The sequence below is a fragment of the Pelodiscus sinensis genome, chromosome 3 (assembly GCF_049634645.1).
Source record: "Pelodiscus sinensis isolate JC-2024 chromosome 3, ASM4963464v1, whole genome shotgun sequence".
NCBI lineage: Eukaryota > Metazoa > Chordata > Testudines > Trionychidae > Pelodiscus > Pelodiscus sinensis.
In genome coordinates, this window is record NC_134713.1 from 659,606 (window position 1) to 675,168 (window position 15,563).

The window sequence follows — 15,563 nt, forward strand, 5'->3', positions numbered from 1 at the left end:
GCCTAGTGCGCGCGCCCCCCCCCCCCCAAAGTCGGCCAGAGAGCACCCTCTGTGGTGTCCTTTTATAGACAGGTAATAACAATTTGCATCATTTCTTTACGTACCAGGTTACCACCCTCTGTTGCCTAGTTACCACCCCTCACCTTGCGGAAGGGGGGCTTACTTACTATCCTTCATGCTGTCAATCTCGACCTGGTCCTGAACCTAGGTCGGTATGTACATTAATTTTTGGGGAGTCTTTGTACCAAGACATTTCTTATTAAGATGTTCCATTACTCCCCTTTGGCTTACAGACTGTACCCAGTGCCTCCCTGAGTCCTTCCATGCTCGACCTAACTTACACAATCACACAGTTATCAGTAGGGCCTCTTTCTTGGCTCCTATTACTGAACCAAAGTCTTGCTCACTAGATTCTAGGCCTGTTGCTGCTTTCATGTTACAGGCCTCCTCTACTCAGGCCTGCTGACTCCATGGTACTGACCCTCAACTTACTACATTCATGTGTACACCATGACAATGGACTAGCTCAGTCAATGCTATGGACTTCAGCGTTTCCCCCTTGGCTAGACAAAGACAACTCTTTGGGGTGCACTTGTACACACCGGTACACACAAGTTACACATCACTCCTGGCGTATCAGGTGGCCACCCTCTGATCCACCCATTTCCCTGTATATAGGGGTGCGATTGCTTTTTATCATGCTGGCACTTGAGCTGGGGTCGGTATGGTCTTGTTATCTGGGACGAGGGGACTAATATGTTTCTTAACGAGTTGTTCTGTTACCACCCCTCTGGAATGTGCTTACAGCCTGAGTGTGTTAGTAACATCAGCCCTGCTCTTGCCAGCTTGTGAGCTGCTGTCTCCCCCTCAGCCAGCTGCTCCCTGTCAGAACAGCAAATTCTGAGTGTTTTAGCGCACGGCTGAGCCGCAGCTGGGTGTGAACGGGGCTGCATGTGGGCCAGGCGGAGAGCCTCTGGGCGAGACGGCGCTTTTCCTCTGCTTGCAGAATTGAAGAGGGAAGAGTTTCTGCTTATGTGATTTCCTAATCAGAGGCCACAGGAAGTGTCCCGGGCTCTCATCCGTAGACCTGTCTCAGAAGGACACTGCCTGGCCACCCGGGTACCCATCAGTCCTCCCTGGATTCTGGAGACTGATCACTTCAGAGATGCATACTGAGGATCTTAGGAAAGAGGGTCTGCCCTTTCTGGGGCAGCCAGCCTTGGGCTCAGGTTATTCAAGTCTCCTCTTTGGCCAGTAGAGGGTAGAGTACTGGGCTGTGTTCCTCCCAGAGTTACGATTCTCATCGTTCCCCTCCCTGGTAACACCGTCTGTCACCCAGTCACAGCGGCCAGAGGCGTGTGGTCCAGCGTGCGAGATTGCACCACAGACCCCCCCAACCTGGGTAGCCCCAGCGGAGTCGCAAAGCCCTCTCCCTCTGGACGCTACCCTCAGTGCCGTCCTGGGCTTGAATAGCCTGGAGCTGGTGTTCGGAGCTGCTCCCCATCTCTGCAGGCGTTCCCTTCCTCCGCCTTCCTCTCGCTGCCAGACTGGGGAGCCCGCCGGAGCACGCGGGGTCGTTGGTCGGTGGGGGAGCTCAGCACATCAACACCCGAGAGCTCCGGCTGGTTCATCTTGCCTGCCAGGCTTCCCTGCCTCAGATCACCTTCATTCTCTGACCGCACCACAGCCGACGTGCCTCAGCAGGCAGCAGGAGCCTGTTCATCCCTCCTTAGTCAGGAAGCAAGTCTCCCTGCCAGGCCCCCACCCCTCCCAAGTCTCCCTTGGGATTTGGAGAAGCCTGTTCAATCAGTCTCCTGGCTTATCTTCCAGGTGCAGAAGGAGCTAGTCAATTGGCTTAGCAGGTCTTTCCCCAGTCATGAGTGGTCTCTTCCCCCCGACTCAGCCAAAGGCATCGTCTGCTTGCGGGGACTCCCCCAACAGACCTATTTGTGAGCAAGTACAACAGAAATGACGCCCTCTTCTGGGTCTCGGCATAGAAGCCTTCCCGCTAGCCTGGATGAGAATGCTTCAGTGTGCTTCCCCCCGTCCCGCTCCTACACAGAGCGCTGCTAGAGACCCAGCAGGACCTGCCTGGGTTATATTCATGGCCGCACAGTGGCCCTTCCAAGCCTGCTCCTGTGCTCTATGGATCTCAGTGGCCACTTGGCTGTCCTGTTGCACCTGGATGTCATCACTCATGGCCACTGTTGGCTGCTCCACCAGGCTTGCGATCCCTTCCTTGAAAGGCCTGAAAGTTCCTTTGCTAAATCCCAGAGAGCAGGATTGCTTGGGGCTGGCTCGCCAGCTGTCACATGGCAGTGGAGGGCCCCCACCTGTCCACATGGAAGCGGTTCTCGTCTGGACTTGCCAGAGCGGAGCCGCGCTGATGCTCTCGTCCACCCAGCACATACAAATGCTTTTTGCACTGAGTCTTTTCAGACCAGACGTCTCGTTCTTTGGACTAGATAAGCTGGGTAGGGAGCAGGTGGGGGGAGGCCTCCATGCAGAAGAGATGGATTTTTTCTCATGGTTGGTTTGAGACACATGGAGCAGCGTGGACGAAGCCCCGGAGACGAGAGCGAGGAAGGGAAGCACAGGGGGAGTCCCGCGATGTGGGAGGAGCTGAGGGAGGGATGCAGAGTGGTCAGAGCAGAAGCCGGGGGGTTAGGCCTTGAAGAAAAGGAGGAACATTGGCTCACTCTCGTGAGAGCTGAGAGGGCCCCCAGGAGATCTGCTGTCGGAATGAACACAAGGTTGCCAGTGCTCTGCTCTAGGGTCTCTGCCAGACACGCTCTAGTTCAGTGGGGAAGGTACTTCCAGTCCCCGGGAGGAATGCTGGTGAGCTGGCCCCAAGCTGATTCCTGAGCAGTCCCACGCGGAATGTTACGATTCCACAGGTAATTGAGAGCTGCCGTGTAGCCCGTTGGGTCAGGGCTCTGTTGATTGTGCGTAGTGCTGATATTTGAGGGGGTTTGTCCTGAGAAGAAACTCAAGAGTTGCCATAGAATTGGAAAGTCACCAGGGTGGCAGCTTTTCTGCAGTCTCCCCCCTCCTCGAGTTCGCATGGCCTCCCCTTTCAGGGCCTAGCTCTGTGAGCATCCAAGCCTTCTGCAAATGAAGTGCTAGCTCTTGCAAAGACTCATGGACGTATGTATCGTTATGCTTGTGAGGAGACCCATTCCTTTCAATGGGAGTGCTCAGTAAATGCATCTCGGAAGGAATTGGGAGCGAAAGGAAATAACGCTGGGAGATTTGTGCGTGGTTCTGCTTGAGACACTGTCAAAGAACCTCCAGGAAACGTGCCGAAAAGCTTCAACAAATGATGTGTAAATAGGAAGCGAGCCGTCTCGTTCTAGCGCAGTCTGACAGGGGAGAATATTCCATCATTAGCCCCCTACACGCCTGACACGGGCGCTATGGTGATCTTGTGCTATGCTTCTCGTCAGCACTTGTCATGTGAAAAGGTCAGTGTCCTGGTAACAGATTTTCTTTACAAATGGCATCGTTCCCAACTATTGCACACCCACCCTTTTCCTCCTTTCTTTTCACCTTTTCACAAGCACAGTGCCAGCTTCCACTCGGCCCCTGCATCCCAGACAGGCTGTGCGCTCCAGGAATACACGCGCGAGGTTCTGAGCCTCTTCCCAAGGAGCTGACGAGCTAAGCCACATCCACATCTCTCCAGCACGTGCAGGTGCTGCTGGGTGTCGCTCCGCCGTCCTTGCTTCAGGGTGCGCCCCAGAGGCAGCTGTTCGCTCTCGTAACCACCCAACAAAGGACACGCGTGTTGTGCTGTGTCGCTGAGACTGAGGCCAGGCAGAGTGTTTTCTGGTTAGCATACAGTAACCCTGTGATTAAATGTTACGTATTCTTACCCTCCAGCCACGCCCGCCTGCAGACCTGGGTTTCAGTTTTGATGCTAATAAACAACAAAGACAGCTGATAGCCGAACTGGAAAACAAAAACAGGTAAGGCGCTGAATCCCATGGATGGATGTCTGGGGGGAGTGTCGGGACAGAGGCTCGCTGCATTGCCTCTCGCACTCTGTGGTTTGAGATGGGATTCAGAGATCCCTTGTGGAATGGTGCGGCTGGCGGCTGTGGTCAGTCCTCTCACAGTCACCGTTCTTTAGATGTCTAAGTGTGGACCCAGAAACCTGCCTTTAGACCCCCCAAGCATGAAAAAACTGGCCCGTCTTAGGGCAGAATTTGATGTCAAATGCTTCGTGCTGCTCGTTGCCCTGGGATGGGGCTCTCAGGGCCTGGGAGTTACCGTGGAAGCTAGGCACGTCCCTCAGGCTCCCGGGTTTGAACATTTTGCTCAAGATGAGTCTCCGTGGGGACTAGGCCCCTGAGAACTGTGGGGCTCCAAGAACTCACTCGCCGGCAGAGGGCCCAGCGCAGAGACTCCTGGAAGCCGCTGCAGTCCCAGCCCCAAAGAGCTTGTCCTTTAGAGCCCGCCTGCTGTCGGATGCACCAATCGGATCCTAGCGCTTTAGTAAATGGGGGGCCAATGGGTGTGGGGAGAGCGGCGCTTGGGAGGGAACGCGGTTTGAGGAAAGGGAGGGACCTCTCCTGGGCAGCTGGCAGTGTGCGGCAAGAATGCGGCCTCTCATGAGCCCTCTGGCAGCGGGGTGGAGTGTGAACGGTCCCCTCATGCGCCCCGCACCCCTCCTGGCCCTGCGCCCCGGCGGGGGGGTGGAGTGTGAACGGTCCCCTCCTGCGCCCCGCACCCCTCCTGGCCCTGAGCCCCGGCGGGGGGGTGGAGTGTGAACGGTCCCCTCCTGCGCCCCGCACCCCTCCTGGCTCTGCGCCCCGGCGGGGGGGGGGGAGTGTGAACGGTCCCCTCCTGCGCCCCGCACCCCTCCTGGCTCTGCGCCCCGGCGGGGGGGGGGAGTGTGAACGGTCCCCTCCTGCGCCCCGCACCCCTCCTGGCTCTGCGCCCCGGCGGGGGGGGGGAGTGTGAACGGTCCCCTCCTGCGCCCCGCACCCCTCCTGGCCCTGCGCCCCGGCGGGGGGGTGGAGTGTGGACGGTCCCCTCCTGCGCCCCGGCGGGGGGGTGGAGTGTGAACGGTCCCCTCCTGCGCCCTGCACCCCTCCTGGCTCTGCGCCCCGGCGGGGGGTGGAGTGTGAAGGGTCCCCTCCTGCGCCCTGCACCCCTCCTGGCCCTGCGCCCCGGCGGGGGGTGGAGTGTGAAGGGTCCCCTCCTGCGCCCCGCACCCCTCCTGGCTCTGCGCCCCGGCGGGGGGTGGAGTGTGAACGGTCCCCTCCTGCGCCCCGCACCCCTCCTGGCTCTGCGCCCCGGTGGGGGGTGGCGTGTGAACGGTCCCCTCCTGCGCCCCGCACCCCTCCTGGCTCTGCGCCCCGGTGGGGGGGGGGAGTGTGAACGGTCCCCTCCTGCGCCCCGCACCCCTCCTGGCCCTGAGCCCCGGTGGGGGGTGGCGTGTGCACGGTCCCCTCCTGCGCCCCGGCGGGGGGGTGCCAGTGGCCCAGGCCGCCAGAGGAGTCACACACCTGCCTTGTGGGGTCAGAGGGCCAAGAGGGTCTGTGGGTGTCCTCTGTGCACGTCTCAGTCCCCCCGAGCTAACCCTAAGCCCAGCGCTGCCCGGAGTGGAGCAGTGCCCCAGGGCGCGTCCCTGGATACTCGTCCTCAGTTTTCAGCCAGGCCGCTCCACGTGCAGGCACCTTCCCAGGGAACCGAGCTCAGCAGCTGCCCAGCCCTCCGCAGCTCTTCAGCCCTGTCCGAGCCCTTTCCAGTCCAGCCCTGTGCTTGGGCTTTCACATCAAACGGGTCCCCTTCTCGAGGCTTCTGCCAGAGGCCAGTGGGGATCCAGGCCCAGGGCCCCGACTGATGGCAGCCAGGTGCCACTTCCTCTAACAGCCACTTCCCACCCAGCCCTTCCTCTGCAGCCTTACCTCAGGCCGGAAGAGCTCTAACCCTCCCCAGTGCTGCAGAAACCCTCTTCTGGTTCTCCCGTGAGCTCCAGCAAGGGACCCCGTCCTTGCGCCTCCGTCTCAGCCAGGAGCCGGCCTGCAGCCCCTTCTCTCTGGGCCTGTTGGCTCTGGTTGGCTGGTTCCCTGCACCCTCTCAGGCAGGCTGGAAGCAGGAACTTCACTGCTCCTGTCTGGACAGAGTGCGGCCGGGCCACGAGGCCTCCTGCAGGGGCCTCCAAGGGCCCGCAGCAGCCCCTCGCCAGACCAGACATAGCGGGTAAACCACACGGCAGCTCGGGCTCCTCGGATGCCCAGTAGAAAAGGGGGGCAACCACTGCTCAATGAAAGGGGGGAGTCATTCACATTTTCGTAGGTGACTTCTTAGCAGTTCCCAATGTGTTTGCTGAGCTCCCGCTGTACTTGTGCGGTTGGGGATGCCTCGTGGCCCGGCCACACTCTGCATTCCCTTTGTGGGGCCTTAGCTCCATTACCATGCGCTCCTGACGGTTTTCCCATTCCTGCTGAGCTGCCAGAAAGCCGTGTGAGGATGATTATGAAATTAACCAGCGTCCCCACTGCTACTTACGTTGGTTTGGCCTCACTGCAGCAGGAGCAAATAGATCCGAGTGCTTTGACTCCAGACACAGCTCTTCCCCTTATCCGCGCTGCTCTGTTCGCCCCCCTACCGCAAAGGGTGTGAAGGGGCAGCGCAGGCGTCTGCTTCATTTCATACTTGGCATCTTTCCGATGAGGAAACGCTGCCTGGTGCGGTGGCAATGTGGGGGTCTGTGCTACGTCCCACTGCTGGGCCTGGGCCCACGCCTACGGCCTCCTCATGGGAGGGAATGAACTGCCCTGCCCTGCCCTGCTGCTGCTACAGGGCTGTGGAGAAAGCAAGTCTGGAGCTTCCCTCTAGCATGAGCACGTGTCTGACCGATCGCCTCCCTTCTTGTCTCCTTATTTCAACAGAGAGATACTGCAGGAGATTCAGCGCCTCCGGCTGGAGCATGAGCAAGCCTCCCAGCCGACCCCCGAGAGAGCCCAGCAGAACCCAACGTTGCTGGCAGAACTCAGGCTGCTACGGTAAAAAAAATCTAAAACTTGACAGCATGTGACATATTGCCCCTTCGCCGTGTGGCCTGCGCTCTTGGAAACCCGGTACTGAGTGCAGGGCTCTCTTGGAAACCCGGTACTGAGTGCAGGGCTCTCTTGGAAACCCGGTACTGAGTGCAGGGCTCTCTTGGAAACCCGGTACTGAGTGCAGGGCTCTCTTGGAAACCTGGTACCGGGCGCAGGGCGCTCTTGGAAACCCGGCACTGAGTGCAGGGCGCTCACGGAAACCTGGCACCGGGCGCAGGGCGCTCATGGAAACCCGGTACTGAGTGCAGGGCGCTCACGGAAACCTGGTACCGGGCGCAGGGCGCTCTTGGAAACCTGGTACCGGGCGCAGGGCGCTCTTGGAAACCTGGTACCGGGCGCAGGGCTCTCTTGGAAACCTGGTACCGGGCGCAGGGCGCTCTTGGAAACCCGGTACCGGGCGCAGGGCGCTCTTGGAAACCTGGCACCGGGCGCAGGGCGCTCTTGGAAACCCGGCACCGGGCGCAGGGCGCTCTTGGAAACCCGGTACCGGGCGCAGGGCGCTCTTGGAAACCTGGTACCGGGCGCAGGGCGCTCTTGGAAACCTGGTACCGGGCGCAGGGCTCTCTTGGAAAGCTGGTACCGGGCGCAGGGCGCTCTTGGAAAGCTGGTACCGGGCGCAGGGCTCTCTTGGAAAGCTGGTACCGGGTGCAGGGCGCTCTTGGAAACCTGGCACCGGGCGCAGGGCGCTCACGGAAACCTGGTACCGGGCGCAGGGTGCTCTTGGAAACCTGGTACCGGGCGCAGGGCTCTCTTGGAAACCTGGAACCGGGCGCAGGGCGCTCTTGGAAACCTGGAACCGGGCGCAGGGCGCTCTTGGAAACCTGGTACCGGGCGCAGGGTGCTCTTGGAAACCTGGTACCGGGCGCAGGGCTCTCTTGGAAACCTGGTACCGGGCGCAGGGCTCTCTTGGAAACCTGGTACCGGGCGCAGGGCGCTCTTGGAAACCTGGTACCGGGCGCAGGGCTCTCTTGGAAACCTGGAACCGGGCGCAGGGCGCTCTTGGAAAACTGGAACCGGGCGCAGGGCGCTCTTGGAAACCTGGTACCGGGCGCAGGGTGCTCTTGGAAACCTGGTACCGGGCGCAGGGCTCTCTTGGAAACCTGGTACCGGGCGCAGGGCGCTCTTGGAAACCTGGCACCGGGCGCAGGGCGCTCTTGGAAACCCGGCACCGGGCGCAGGGCGCTCTTGGAAACCTGGTACCGGGCGCAGGGCGCTCTTGGAAACCTGGCACCGGGCGCAGGGCGCTCTTGGAAACCTGGTACCGGGCGCAGGGCGCTCTTGGAAACCTGGTACCGGGCGCAGGGTGCTCTTGGAAACCTGGTACCGGGCGCAGGGCTCTCTTGGAAACCTGGTACCGGGCGCAGGGCGCTCTTGGAAACCTGGCACCGGGCGCAGGGCGCTCTTGGAAACCCGGCACCGGGCGCAGGGCGCTCTTGGAAACCTGGTACCGGGCGCAGGGCGCTCTTGGAAACCTGGCACCGGGCGCAGGGCGCTCACGGAAACCTGGTACCGGGCGCAGGGCGCTCTTGGAAACCTGGTACCGGGCGCAGGGTGCTCTTGGAAACCTGGTACCGGGGGCAGGGCGCTCACGGAAACCCGGTACTGAGTGCAGGGCGCTCACGGAAACCTGGAACCGGGCGCAGGGCGCTCACGGAAACCTGGTACCGGGCGCAGGGCGCTCACGGAAACCCGGTACTGAGTGCAGGGCGCTCACGGAAACCTGGTACCGGGCGCAGGGCGCTCTTGGAAACCTGGTACCGGGCGCAGGGCGCTCTTGGAAACCTGGTACCGGGCGCAGGGCTCTCTTGGAAACCTGGAACCGGGCGCAGGGCGCTCTTGGAAACCTGGTACCGGGCGCAGGGCGCTCTTGGAAACCTGGTACCGGGCGCAGGGCGCTCTTGGAAACCTGGTACCGGGCGCAGGGCGCTCTTGGAAACCTGGTACCGGGTGCAGGGCGCTCTTGGAAACCTGGAACCGGGCGCAGGGCGCTCTTGGAAACCTGGAACCGGGCGCAGGGCGCTCTTGGAAACCTGGAACCGGGCGCAGGGCGCTCTTGGAAACCCGGAACCGGGCGCAGGGCGCTCTTGGAAACCTGGAACCGGGCGCAGGGCGCTCTTGGAAACCTGGAACCAGGCGCAGGACGCTCGTGGAAACCCGGCGCAGGGCGCTCGTGGAAACCCGGCACCGGGCGCAGGGCGCTCGTGGAAACCTGGTACCGGGCGCAGGGCGCTCACGGAAACCTGGAACCGGGCGCAGGGTGCTCTTGGAAACCTGGAACCGGGCGCAGGGCGCTCGTGGAAACCTGGAACCGGGCGCAGGGCGCTCGTGGAAACCTGGAACCGGGCGCAGGGCGCTCTTGGAAACCTGGTACCGGGCGCAGGGCGCTCTTGGAAACCTGGAACCGGGCGCAGGGCACTTGTGGAAACCCGGCACCGGGCGCAGGGCGCTTGTGGAAACCCGGCACCGGGCGCAGGGCGCTCTTGGAAAGCTGGTACCGAGCGCAGGGTGCTCACGGAAACCCAGTACCAAGCGCAGAGCGCTCACGGAAACCCGGTACCGGGCGCAGGGTGCTCGTGGAAACCCGGCACCGGGCGCAGGGCGCTCGTGGAAACCCGGCACCGGGCGCAGGGCGCTCGTGGAAACCCGGCACCGGGCGCAGGGCGCTCGTGGAAACCCGGCACCGGGCGCAGGGCGCTCGTGGAAACCCGGCACCGGGCGCAGGGCGCTCGTGAAAACCCGGCACCGGGCGCAGGGCGCTCGTGGAAACCCGGCACCGGGCGCAGGGCGCTCGTGGAAACCCGGCACCGGGCGCAGGGCGCTCGTGGAAACCCGGCACCGGGCGCAGGGCGCTCGTGGAAACCCGGTACCGGGCGCAGGGCGCTCGTGGAAACCCGGCACTGGGTGCAGGGCGCTCGTGGAAACCCGGCACCGGGCGCAGGGCGCTCGTGGAAACCCGGCACCGGGCGCAGGGCGCTCGTGGAAACCCGGCACCGGGCGCAGGGCGCTCGTGGAAACCCGGCACCGGGCGCAGGGCGCTCGTGGAAACCCGGCACCGGGCGCAGGGCGCTCGTGGAAACCCGGCACCGGGCGCAGGGCGCTCGTGGAAACCCGGCACCGGGCGCAGGGCGCTCGTGGAAACCCGGTACCGGGCGCAGGGCGCTCGTGGAAACCCGGCACTGGGCGCAGGGCGCTCGTGGAAACCCGGCACCGGGCGCTCGTGGAAACCCGGCACCGGGCGCAGGGCGCTCGTGGAAACCCGGTACCGGGCGCAGGGCGCTCGTGGAAATCTGGTACCGGGCGCAGGGCGCTCTTGGAAACCCGGTACCGGGCGCAGGGCGCTCGTGGAAACCCGGCACCGGGGGCAGGGCGCTCGTGGAAACCCGGCACCGGGCGCAGGGCGCTCGTGGAAACCCGGCACCGGGCGCAGGGCGCTCGTGGAAACCCGGCACCGGGCGCAGGGCGCTCGTGGAAACCCGGCACCGGGCGCAGGGCGCTCGTGGAAACCCGGCACCGGGCGCAGGGCGCTCGTGGAAACCCGGCACCGGGCGCAGGGCGCTCTTGGAAACCTGGTACCGGGCGCAGGGCGCTCGTGGAAACCCGGCACCGGGCGCAGGGCGCTCTTGGAAACCCGGTACCGGGCGCAGGGCGCTCGTGGAAACCCGGCACCGGGCGCAGGGCGCTCTTGGAAACCCGGCACCGGGCGCAGGGCGCTCGTGGAAACCCGGCACCGGGCGCAGGGCGCTCGTGGAAACCCGGCACCGGGCGCAGGGCGCTCGTGGAAACCCGGCACCGGGCGCAGGGCGCTCGTGGAAACCCGGCACCGGGCGCAGGGCGCTCGTGGAAACCCGGCACCGGGCGCAGGGCGCTCGTGGAAACCCGGCACCGGGCGCAGGGCGCTCGTGGAAACCCGGCACCGGGCGCAGGGCGCTCGTGGAAACCCGGTACCGGGCGCAGGGCGCTCGTGGAAACCCGGCACCGGGCGCAGGGCGCTCGTGGAAACCCGGCACCGGGCGCAGGGCGCTCGTGGAAACCCGGCACCGGGCGCAGGGCGCTCGTGGAAACCCGGCACCGGGTGCAGAGCTTTCCTGGAAATCCATGAGAACTCTAAGGAGCCATTTGAAATCTTTCTGCTGGCGATTGTTGAAAGCTGGCAGCTGGCCTTGTGCGGACTGATGGATGAACCGTCCTGCCAGCAAGTGGGGTGGGAGCGCAGGGATATGCTCCACCCGCCGCCCACCCCGCCGGTGCTCGAGCCTGGGAGTGGGGTTGGGTCAGGGGGTCCTGTCCCTCTCCACCTGTCTGGCCCCAGAAGAGTGCAAGATGGGCAGAGTGAGACACGTCCCTGCGCTCCGACCCCACACCGCAGCAGCAGCAGTGGGCAGTAGGCAGAGCAGGGCAAACACTGGGGCCAGAGCAGAGCAGGGGCTGGGTGGAGGCTGGGTGCCGGGTGGATGACCCATAGCCCACCCAGCCCCGCCCATGGCTCAGCCCCTGTCCTAAAGTGGATCTGAAGTGGGTGGACAAAATGTCCAGGCCACGGAGCTGCCAGATCCAGCTCACGGCCCAGCCCCTTGCCGGCCTCACCCCCGCACCGTGCAGAGCAGCTGGCTGCAGGGGCCCTGTGTTTCTCTGAGCACCACGAGCTAGGGGAGGGGGAGGGACTTCATTCACTGCCCCGCCTCCAGCACAATCTCGCAGCTCCCATTGGCCGGCTTCCTGCCTCTGCGGTCATGCAGTACGCGAAGCGCTTAGACAGCACATGGCCACTGCAGCCTCTGCCCCACCTAACCCAAACCCTCTGTGCCCCTGCTCCTGCACCCAGGCCTCCTCCCAGACTCTGCACCCCAATTCCATGCCCCAGGTCACAACCCAGATCCTTGTGTAACCCGCACCTGCAGGCTGTGGTTCACTGCCCCATGGAGGGCACTTAGCCCCCTGACAGAGGGAGGAGGAGTCTGAGCCGCAGCCTGAGCGGAGAGCCAGCTGTCTTTTAGCTCAAGCTGTAGCGGCTCTGGCGCTAAGCTCCAGAGGTCCCAGGCTGGGTTCCATCTGTCGGCGCTACGCCTGCACCCCTCCGGCACTTCCCCCCGGTCACAGCCCCCTCACGGACCCTGCACCCTCCTCCAGCTCAGCATCCTCTCTTGCACCCACACCCCTCCTAATGCTGCCCCCCAATCACCTGCACCCTCTCCTATGCCCCTGCCCAGGCCACATGCCCCTCCTTCAGGACAGAATCCCCTTCTACGCCCATACCCCCTCCAGCACCTCACGTCCCAATCCCCCGCCCCAGACCACAACCCCCTCCTTCACCCAAACTCCCTCCCAGAGCCTGCACCCCCTGCAACGGTAGTTTGAGTTAGGAGCTTTAATTCGAACTACCTAGTCCGGGCCGCGTGTAGCTACGGGCAGGGAGTTCGAACTACGGGGCATTTAAAAATGGCGGCTCCCGGGAACATGCAAATAAAGCCTGGGATATTTAAATTCTGGGCTTCGTTTGCAAGTTCGAATGCCGACATTAGCCACCCTAGTTCGAACTAGGGGGCTAGCGTAGACAGACCCTTACAGCCTGAGCTCGGACACTCCCCAGCCCTCTAGCGGGGCTCTCACTCTTTGCGTAAGGCGGGCCAGTCCCGTCCGTGCCTCTCGGTGCATCGCTGACCAATAGTTCTGTTTTCTCGCTTGCTGGTAACATCGCAAGAGCACACTTCCCAGTCTGTGAGCAAGGGGGCTGGGTCCGGGGTCTCTGTGCTCTTCTCTGAGTGCTTGTTCCTGTTGATTCCAATCAGGTGTGTGCGCACCACACACACCAACCAACATCAGAAACTCTGTCCGCTAGCAACCCCCATTGGGCTGGCTGGGGAGCCCCCTAGATTGGTGCCTTATGGCGTTTTATCTGACCCTGCCAATCCAGCCCCCTCCTTCAGTTCCTTCATACCATCCGTGGCAGTACTGGAACAGTCTCTCGCTTGCAAGCTGCACTTTTCCCTGGGCTGATAGCAGTTAATTAGTTGTATTTCCTGTTCACCTCAGTTGGAGTCTTGTGTCCAGTTCTGGGCACCACGTTTCAGGAAAGATGGAGGAATTGGAGAAGGTCCAGAGAAGAGCAACCAAAGTTTGTAAAGATTTTGAAAATATGACCTGTGAGGGAAGACGGAAAGAATCGGGTTTGTTTATGAGGACAAAACAGTTTTCAAGTATCTAAAAGATTGTTACAAGGAGAAAGGAGGAAAAACTGTTCTCCTTAACCTCTGGTGAGAAGACAAGAAGCAATGGGCTTACACTGCAGTAAGGGAGTTAGGAAAATTAACTGTCAGGGGGGTGAAACACTGGAATAAATTGCCTGGGGAGGTTGCAGAATCTCCGTCCCTGGGGATATTTCAGAGCAGGTTGGACAGACGCCTGCCAGGGATGATCTGGAAGGTGCTGGGTCCTGCCATGAGGGCCGGGGACTGGACTTGATGACTCTTGAGGTCCCTTCTAGCTCTAGTGTTCTAGGATTCTATAATGAACTTTCTCTCCTCCAAGTGCTTCAGAATGGCTTCTTTGAGGCCCCATTCCATGATCTTTCTGGGGACTAAGGGGAGGCTGAACAGTCTGCACTTCCCCCGATGATTCTTCTTTTTCAAAATCTGGACTCTACATTTGTCTTTTTCCAATTGTCCGGCAGCTCCCTCGATCGCCACAGGTTCTCAGAGATAACGCCAATGGCTCTGCAGTCACGTCAGCACCCTCGGGTGTGGCGCATCTAGCCCCAGGGACTTGTGCTTGTCTCCCTTCTCTAAATAGCCCGTAACCTGTTCTTCCATAGCAAGGGCTGCCCGCCTCCTCTGTGCTGCCCAGTAGAGCAGTCTGGAGGAGACTTCTCAATTCTCCTTGAAAATGCAAACAGACCAAACACAAAGCCACTTTTCTCTCAGGCCTGTTAAACGCGAGACTCTCATTTTAGCAGACTTCACACTGTCTGATACCCAGAAAGAAAAAAATCCTTCTCTAATTGCAGATTGTTTTGTGTTGTGTTACATGTACATGGGCTCTTTCCAAGCAAATGCTTCACAATTTGTATGTCAGGTCATTGGACAGAAACACCTCTGTAAACTCCCAGGTCACGTTAATGGCTTGCTTCTAGCACTCAGTACTCCTTTTCATTTCTTGGTGCGTCAGTCTGACTTGTCTTAAAGATCTGCTGAATGCTTAGGTCTGACAGGATCATTAAGAAGATGCTGGCTTCCTTTCCAAATTGCATTATTAAAAAAAAGTGCTTCCCGCTTTATAATTGGGGCTTTGTGTGTCTGTTTCATAGGGGGAAATATGATCATTGCATGTCATGTTACAAAAGAAGTGGGGGTTAGGGTTTGCTCTGATTTTGTTAACTTTCAGGGGGAGTATTAAACGTAGTGAACTATGGTATGTGTACCAGGTAGCCAGCCCTGTGAATTGCCCTGAGTGTCTTGGAAACAGCAGAGTTTCTTTTAACGCTTTCTTCCATGTCACTTGAACAGGCAGAGAAAGGATGAGCTAGAGCAGAGGATGTCTGCACTTCAGGAGAGCCGAAGGGAGCTGATGGTACAGCTTGAAGGACTAATGAAACTGCTCAAGGTAAACACCTTTGTCTCGAAATGCAAAGTCTTTCTCCCTTCCTTCCTTCCTCTCTCCCTTCCTTCCTTGTGCCTGGGCTTTGCTCTCACCCAACTCCTACATCGCCAGTGTCATTACTGCCTCGGTGATCATGTTTGGATAATCTTGTGAACAACAGAGTGGAATTGTAAAAAGCCACTTCCACATTGGGTCTGCGGATTGGGAAGGGTGGTTAATGTGTGATTACGGTCACAAGCTGCTTCCTGCAATAGAGTTGTTACCTTGGCATTGGAAAAAGTTCAGAAAAGGGCAACTGAAATGGTCAGGAGGTTAGAACAGCTGCCTTGTGAAGAGAGATTAAAGTGAAGAAGGAAGAGTTATTTACTTGTCCCCATGACATAAGAACTAGGGGTCACCAAATGAAATTAATAGGTAGCAGGTTTAAAACAAACCAAAGGAAGTTTTTCTTCACGCAGCGCACAGTCAACCTGTGGAACTCCTCGCCAGAAGATGTTGTAAAGGCCAAGAATTTACAGGGTTCAGAAAAGAACTAGAGAAATTCATGGAGGATAGGTCCATCAATGGCCGGACAGGGCTGGTGTCCCTGGCCGCTGTTTGTCAGTCTGGGAATGGGCAACAGGGGAGGCATTCCCTCTGGTACACCTGGCACTGGCCGCTGTTGGCAGACAGGACACTGAGCTAGATGGACCTTTGGTCTGACCCCGTCTGGCTGCTCTTATGTTCTTAATACCCACAGGTTTGAGGAGGAGGAGGGAGAATAGATTTACTGATTGACTAACCAGTCACCTATCAACTACACTTGTCCCTGTGTTACAATGGAATGTTCCAGGCTTAGCCTGAAAACATTTGGAAGCGACAGCTGCTGCATTGCAGACTGTGGCTTCCCGCCTGGCT

At 60.4% G+C, this 15,563-nt stretch overlaps 1 protein-coding gene across 17 annotated transcripts in view; it reads left to right on the forward strand.

The window, feature by feature from the left end:
- Positions 1–15,563, forward strand: part of DTNB (dystrobrevin beta) — a 318,597-nt gene that overhangs the window by 225,708 nt on the left and 77,326 nt on the right. For 11 of the 17 annotated variants that reach the window (XM_075923222.1, XM_075923216.1, XM_075923210.1 and 8 more), the window contains 3 exons: positions 3,883–3,968; positions 6,903–7,016; positions 14,573–14,669. In XM_075923222.1, coding sequence (XP_075779337.1) covers positions 3,883–3,968; positions 6,903–7,016; positions 14,573–14,669 — 297 coding nt within the window. The remainder of the gene's footprint in view (positions 1–3,882; positions 3,969–6,902; positions 7,017–14,572; positions 14,670–15,563) is intronic. The other 6 variants (XR_012902417.1, XR_012902418.1, XR_012902419.1 and 3 more) reach the window with 1 other exon arrangement.